This window comes from Camarhynchus parvulus, chromosome 6 (assembly GCF_901933205.1).
Source record: "Camarhynchus parvulus chromosome 6, STF_HiC, whole genome shotgun sequence".
Classification (NCBI taxonomy): Eukaryota; Metazoa; Chordata; class Aves; order Passeriformes; family Thraupidae; genus Camarhynchus; species Camarhynchus parvulus.
Window position 1 is genome coordinate 3,782,615 of NC_044576.1, and position 7,880 is coordinate 3,790,494.

Consider the following 7,880-nt stretch of genomic DNA (forward strand, 5'->3'; position numbering starts at 1 on the left):
CACAAGTGTTTGCCACAGGTAGTAGACAAAGGAGTTGAGACATTTTTAGCTCCTTAGCAGCACGTTGGTGTCCAAATATTTTCTGTGCTCATGGTCAAAGATCTTTTGCTTATCTGTGGCATATGCTGTTAATTATGTGTAATAAAGACCTCCTACAGTGGTAGAAGATGAATTTATATTGTGACAGTGCAGATTTTTAAGGCCTATCACAGAATCATCATGGGCTGGAAGGGGCCCTAAAGGTCATCTAGGTCCCACCTGCTTATTCCACTGGTTTGGTGCTGCCTGAAGCAAAACACCACAGCCATATTTGACTCATTGCCAGTTAGGTGCCCTTTGATGTTCACTCAGCTTGGGAGGCACTGGCTTCCCACGCTCTGCAGCTCCTGTCACACAGCAGCTGAGGGTTCCACACACAGTCCAGAGCGTTCCACACTTTCACTCTGCTCCTGGGCTCCCAGAACAGTGGTGCTTCCAAGCTGGAAGTGCTGGAGTCAGGAGTGCCCCCAGTCCTGCTGAGGAATTGCTTCAGCAGAGCTTTGGTGAGGAAACGTTCCTGTCCTGCTGCCTGAGGTGGCTCAGCACTGCTGCCCCGAGCTGCCAGGATGCTGGGAAATGCCAGTCCCTGGCTCCTTCCCTGAGCACACATTGGTGTGCTGCTCTCTCCTTCCTCCTGCTGGGCCTTGTGCCTGGCCTTAAAAACAACAGTGGATTTATTGTCACCTGAGCTTGACATGGAGTTGAAACTCAGTGTACAAGCCCTGTGCTGGTGTGTTCCCTTGGGTGGTTGGATACAGGCATCCCTGGCTCTGGTGTGGATAATGGGCAGCAGGGGGGTTGGATGTGGTTGGTCTGGGGCTTGCTCATGGCTGAGAGAAGCAGAAGGTAGGTGGGAGCAGTCTGGGAGTGTTTGGAGGGCAGGGCAGCATTCTGACTTCCTCCAGATGGGTTGGGACGTGCCCTGCTCATGGCTCCATGTTGCAGTAAGGTAGAAGAATTATAAAAAACGTTATAAAATCAGGCCTACTCTGTCTGGCCTGTCATTTCTTCTAAGTCAGGCTGGCCCTGTGCATGTTCCCATGTGAAAGCAATCCTGCTGTGAGCAGTTCATTAACATAACAATCTATTCCTGGGTGAAAAACAACCAGCACCTGTATAAACTGTTTTTACAACGTTAGACAGAAAAAATTAAAACTATCTCTCACAAACAACTTCTCCTGCATGTACACACTGAGAGTTTTAGTGACCAGTCAATACATAATAACAACTTGTTACTAATAAATAAGTAATTGGCAAGAAAGCTCCTGACCAATTGGAGTCACACACAGGGTCTGTAAAACTGTATAAAAAGGAGTTATGTGACTAAAGAAGAGGCTTTTTCCTCCCTGAAGAAAATGGGAGTACTGTGTGATGTATTCCCATAGCTGCACAGGCACACAGCCAGGCCCAAAGTGATTCCTGAGCCCCATGGAATTCCAGAGGCACTTAGAGAACATCCTGCTTTGGGATGATGTTTTCATTCCCAAAGGAGAGCAGACACCTGGTTTGGGCCACTCCTTCTTTCCTGTGGGCCCATCAAACAGCTGAGGTCCTGCAGGCAGGGGTGAGCAGGTTTGGAGTGTGGGATCTGTTTGGGAGGTGAGATTTTGGGAGCAGCAGGAAGCAGGACAGCACCTATTGGAATATTTACCAATACTACAGACAGGATGTACCTGAGCTTGTCTGGCCCTTGGTGATGAACCAAACAGTGGCACTGTGGTGTTTCACCCCACAGACACTTTTGGCTGGCTGGGTGTGTGGTGTTTCACCCCACAGACACTTTTGGCTGGCTGGCTGTGTGGTGTTTCACCCCACAGACACTTTTGGCTGGCTGGCTGTGTGGTGTTTCACCCCACAGACACTTTTGGCTGGCTGAGTGTTGCAGCTGGGCATGTGGAGACAAGTCCAGGCCCTGCAGGAGCTCTGGTGGTGGTGGGATGGAGCTTCCTCCCGTGGAGAGTCCAGTCCTCAGGTTTTTCTCTGGTGGAGAAGCTTTAAGGTGATGGTGAAGGAAAGGAGTCAGTTCTGCTGGAGGGTTTCAATCCAGAGCTTTGTTCTGGCCCACAGGCCTCTGAATCCAGCAACTTCTCCAACAGAACTCTTTGAACTGCGTGGTTGATGTTCTTTTACCCCAGCCACCTCCCCAGCCACCTCAGGCAGCAGGACAGGAACATTTCCTCACCAAAGCTCTGCTGAAGCAATTCCTCAGCAGGACTGGGGGCACTCCTGACTCCAGCACTTCCAGCTTGGAAGCACCACTGTTCTGGGAGCCCAGGAGCAGAGTGAAAGTGTGGAACGCTCTGGACTGTGTGTGGAACCCTCAGCTGTTGTGTGACAGGAGCTGCAGAGCGTGGGCACAGAAGCCAGTGCCTCCCAAGCTGAGTGAACATCAAAGGGCACCTAATTGGCAATTAGTCAGATATGGCTGTGGTGTTTTGCTTCAGGCAGCACCAAACCAGTGGAATGACAAGGTAGGACCTACAAGGGAGGAGGGAAGGGATTGGGAAGCCACCAACCAGGTACAGGAGGGGGGGGTGTCAAGGGACAAAGGACACATGGAGGGCATCCTTTGAATCTGCCAGCCACTTGATGCCCTTCTGGAATTCCAGGATTGACAGACAGTGCTGGGAGGGGAAAGGAGAGGTGACTGACACACCTGGCAGGGAATTATCAGGGGAGGGACCCGAGGTTCTGAGGTAAACCCTGAAATCACACTGCACCAACCACCGACGAGCAACAACCACCGACAAAGGAACGGTGGCGCGAGTAAAGGCCCTGCCCTTCAGCAATCCTCCTTTTTGTCCTCCTCCCCCTGCAGGTGCTAAAAGAAGCTTCCCAAACGAACCTCCTTGCCAGGGTGTGGTGGTACAAGCCCTTCCAGTACTTTGAGAAGAATGTGCAAGGCATTGTACCTCGCTCGTACCACTGGCCCCTGCGGTGTCCGGCGCTGGCGCGGGGCCGGCAGGTCAAGTACAGCCGCCTGGCGAGTGACGCCAGGTAACAGTGTCACCCTGCAGGACCTGCCCCAAGTGCTCACAGCTCCCAGAGAAGATGCCATAAACAAAAACCCACCGCTCCCCAGCCCCTTTCTTTAGCAGCTCCCCTGGACCTGACCTGTTCAGTTACCTGGTAAGCACTGTGATCTTTTTTTCTCTCCAAAGGATCTGCGTTGGACAACAATAAAAGAGAATTTAACTGATCATGCACTGTTATACATTTCTTGTTGATAGAGTTGGGATTTGCATTTGCCCATCACCATGTTCCTTTGTATATGATGCGACAACATAGATGAAAAAGCTTTTATATCATGAGTTCTGGTCTTTCCAGTCACGTCTGGGAACAAAGCATATTATTTTCTTGGGAAAACATACTTTTCATATCTCTTGCCCCAAAGATTGGGCTGTAAGCCATTTTCTAGCAAATGACTATATGAAGGTTTCTAAATATCTGCCTTGGGTGAAATCAAGAAATCTTTCTACCTGTTGCACCTGCTCTACGAATAAGATGATAGACACAGAAAGGTTTGGTAAATCCTGATTTTGTAGATTCTGCAGTGACTGACTGTGTCAAAAATGTGAAAAAAAAAAAAAAAAAAAAAAAAAAAAAAAAAAAAGAGAGAAAAAATGTAAAGTGATTTTCTAAGTATTTCCTAACTTTATTTTTCAAAATGTGTATGAAAATAAAAAAAAATAAATTTAAAAAGATTTTTACATGTCAGAGAATAGAGAGTTAAAAAAAATTTAAAGAAAATGCTTCTTGGGAGAGAGAGAGATTTGTCTATGTTTCTAGTGCCTTTCTTGTCTTGATTGTATGGTCAGTAGGCAGTCTTAAATGTTTTTATTTAAAATAAAGTATTCCATGAAAGCAGAATTATATATACTGTATAATTACTAATTTTTGCATTTATAGTTAAATTAAACTGGAAATTTGCTTATAATGTTGAAATTGCCACGTGTAGGGAAAAACCTCCCACCCCACCAAATAAAAAAGTGTCCGACCTTGCTCACACATTGTGGGCAGGTCAAGCTAAAAAAGAATCACTTTATTGTTCTACTTGGTAGCTGGGTTTTAAAAAGCAAAACAGCCATGAATTCCTGTTTTTTAAGAATTTTACAAATGATCACTGAGTGAACTATGAATGGTTTCTCCATCCCCTTATCGGAGTGTTGTTGAAAAACAACAAAGATAATCTATTTCTTTAAAATATTTGTGCAGAAACTGCATGGAATTCTTAAGTTTCCACTCCTACCATACATACTGTATGTTTGGGGAAGTCTCCTATCCTAAACTTGCCAATGTGCAGAACAAAAATAGTTTTTATAAAAAAAAAAAAAAAGAAAAGAATGAAGAAGAGAAAAATATATATATAAATATATATATATATATATCCATTCTGTATTTTACGTGAAGCAGAGTTATCTTCTGTAGGTTTTTTGTGTATTCACAAGGTGATATTTGTATTGTAAAACAACAATGGTGAAGGAAAATAAAAAAAGGCTTTTGAAAAATGTAGTTTCCTTTTATCTTCTTAATAATTCAGTTGAAATTTAAAGCTGGGTTTATTCTTCCAAACCTTGCCTTTAAGTTGATGTTATTGCACTGTAGGCCATCCGATGTGGACTGTATGGAAACTGCATTGATGTGGAATTGCTGTTGGGCAAAACGGTGCCTTAATTATCTGAAATAAATGCTATGCAATCGGGAGGAGCCTTCCTGGGAGCCATCTCCAGGCCTTGAAAAATCTACCCTGCAACTGCTGGGATGCAGCACAGGGCAGGGTGGGCATCCCTTCCCCCAGCAGCTGCCAGGAAAAAAAAAAAAAGAGAAGAAAAGCCAATTTCTGTGGGTCCGTGGTGGTGAAGGTGTCATTTTTATTGTCCTTTCCTTTTCCTTTTTTTGGGGATGTTTTATCTCTGCCTCTCTGCCCTGTTCCTCAGCCTTGGCCAAAACCCTGGAGAGCTGGTGGGGTGCTGCTTCTGCTGCTCTGCCTGGGGATGTTCCTTATCAGTTCTGTGTCCCTGGGAGGGATGGAGGGAAGGAGGGAGGGAGGGGTTCCTTGGCCAAGCCCTTTGCAACAGCATTTGCAGAGCTGGGTGGGAATGTAGGGCTCAGCTCTGCCTGCTCTGCCTTTGATTCACAGCTTTGTGGGGCTAAAAGTCAGTTTTTCATCAGCCCAGCTGATTTTTGAGGTGATTTTTGAGAGATTTGGTGCTCCCAGACGTAACCTGAGGAGTAGATTTTTCAAGACCTGGCATCACGCACACCCGAACCATTGACATAAATAAATGTATGGATATATATGCACATGACATTAAATGGAATCTGCTCAACCCTGCCTTGTGGTGTGTGACTTTGTGCATGGCTCTGGCTCCTCATGGTCCCATCCGTGCTCAGCAGGGGAGGGAGCTGGGGATGGGGGCTGCTGGCTCTGGAGGAGGGCCCAGGGATGGATTTGGGACACAGGTGCTGTGCATTGGCTCACTCCAGGCTGTGGAGCTTGTGCTGCCTTGGCTGGGTGGGATGGGACGTGCCTCGGGCTCAGGGCATGGTGCTGATGGCCAGGATCCCAAATTTCCCTCCGTGTTTTCCCCCTGTCTTGGTTTGGAAAGACAGGAGTCTGCAAAGGAAGGCAGGAGCCTCCCCTGAAGTGGAGAATGCAAACCCTCCCCACCCATCCGAATTGCTATAATTTTAAATTAAGGGGCTCTCAGGCAAAAATATGAGAGCAGGAAATAACAGTTCTTTAATAGGGAAAAGGAAAAAAAATAAAGGATAAAATAAACAATGCAGTCCACTAGAACAACACTGACAGAGTCAGAACCCAACCTGACACCCTGTGGGTCAGGCTGTTGGCAGCAGTCCCATCGGAAATGTGGCTGCAGCCCTCCTGAAGTGTCAGGTGTGGTTCTGTTGGAGCAGGGATCCTGTGGAGAAGGATGTATTCTTCCTCTGAAGATCCAGTGGAAGAAGTGGCAGCTGCTGTTCCTCTGGGGAATCCCATGCAGAAAGCCGTGCTGGTGCCTCAAAAACCTCTGGATTATATCCAGGTAGCAATGCTTGGCTCCTCCCTCTGGGCTCACATCTCCCAGTGGGATGCTGTAGTTCTTATCAGTCATGCACTGACATTCAATAGTCTGTTATCAGCAATGTCCCCTCCCCAGGGAGGTGTGAATGTGCTCACTCAAAGGCAAACTGCCCACTTGACAAAGGATAATCTGCCATGCAGATGGTAATGGAAAACATCTTGCATGCAATTTTCAACACCCCCAAATCTCAGGTAAGATCCACCTGCAGCCTCTGCCGTCTGCAGAATGCAGCCAGGGCTGCTGGGGCTCCTGTGCCATCACCTGGCCCGTGAGCTTTGTGTTCCTGGGCTGGATCCTGGGGTGACTTCCAGGGACCATCACCACCCCAGTGATTCCCTTGCCCTGGGCATTGTTGCCTCTCCCTCCCAGCTCCTGCTGCTCCTCTTTGCTTGGTGCCCCTCAGAGAGGTGAGCACAGCGAACCAGCAGGCTGTAAAAGCTGGAATCTGGCGTTGTGCTGCCCCAACCCCACAGAGCTCGTGGATCTCCCAGTGAATCCATCCTCTGTGGCCTCCAGCTGAGCTCTGAGGGTGTCTGTAGGGACAGGTTTGGGTGTGCAGGGGCAAACCTGGACGGGCCAGTGCAGGTGCCAGGAGGCTGAAGTTGGGAAGAGGGATCTGCAGCAGAAAAGGCTGGAAAGGGAAGGTTTGGGGTGGGGAAGGAGCTGGGCACACCAGGGTCTCTGCAGGAGGGTGGGCACTGATGCTGCCAAGATCCATCTGGACACAGGAACGTGGGGAAGGTTTGATAACCATAAAAACAGGGATGGGAGCTGTTGGAGGAGCATGAGAGCAAGGGCAGTGATTCCTTGGCTTTCCTGTGCTCTGCAAAGAGCAATCCCATCAACTTCCCTCTCCTGTTTTTCCTCAGGACACAGCTCAGTGCTCATTCCTGGATACAGGAATGTTGGGAAAGTTTTACACCCATAAATAGAGGGATGGGAGGTGTTGGAGGAGCACAAGAGCAAGGGCAGTGATCCCTTTGCTTTCCTGTGCTCTGGAAAGATCAATCCCATCAACTTTCCCTTCTGCTTTTCCTCAGGACACAGCTTGGTGCTCATTCCTGGATACAGGAACATGGGGAAGATTTACACCCATAAATACAGGGGTTGGAGGAGCATGAGCCAAGCAAGGGCAGTGATCCCTTTGTTTTCCTGTGCTCTGGAAAGAGCAATCCCATCAATCCCATCAACTTTCCCCTTCTGCTTTTCCTCAGGACACAGCTCAGTGCTTGTTCCTGGATACAGGAACATTGGGAAGGTTTGACACCCATAAAAACAGGGATGGGAGCTGTTGGAGGAGCACAAGAGCAAGGGCAGTGATCCCTTTGCTTTCCTGTGCTCTGGAAAGATCAATCCCATCAACTTCCCCTCCTGCTTTTCCTCAGTGCTCATCCTCTTCCTGGTGCCACAGCACTGCCCAAAGAGAAGCCACAAATTCCTGTTTTGGCAGCTTCTCCCATCCAGCTCATCAGCTACTGGCCACAAATGTTTGCCAGAAGGTTCTGTGGTTTCTTTTTGGCCCCTCTCAATGCCTCTCCTGCCCCTGGCTGTCCATGTGCGCTGCAGGTTGGGCAGGGAACGCCAGTGAGAACCAGGATTTGGGCATGGCACCCTTTGTTTAAATAAATAAATGTTTGGACATCACTCTCAGGCACTCTGCAGGACCAGGAGTTGGATTTTGATGGTCCCTGGGGGGTGATCTCTCCCAAATCAGGATATTCTGTGATTCCAAGATGATGGAAGGAGCATGTTTGG

The 7,880-nt window shown here is 48.1% G+C and overlaps 1 protein-coding gene across 1 annotated transcript in view; it reads left to right on the plus strand.

Moving 5' to 3' along the window:
- Positions 1-4,547, plus strand: part of SGMS1 (sphingomyelin synthase 1) — a 90,223-nt gene extending 85,676 nt beyond the window's left edge. Inside the window, 1 exon segment of the mRNA XM_030951404.1 lies at positions 2,858-4,547. Within this exon segment, the coding sequence (XP_030807264.1) occupies positions 2,858-3,040 (183 nt within the window). The 3' untranslated portion in view covers positions 3,041-4,547.
- The last annotated feature ends 3,333 nt before the right edge of the window (positions 4,548-7,880 follow it).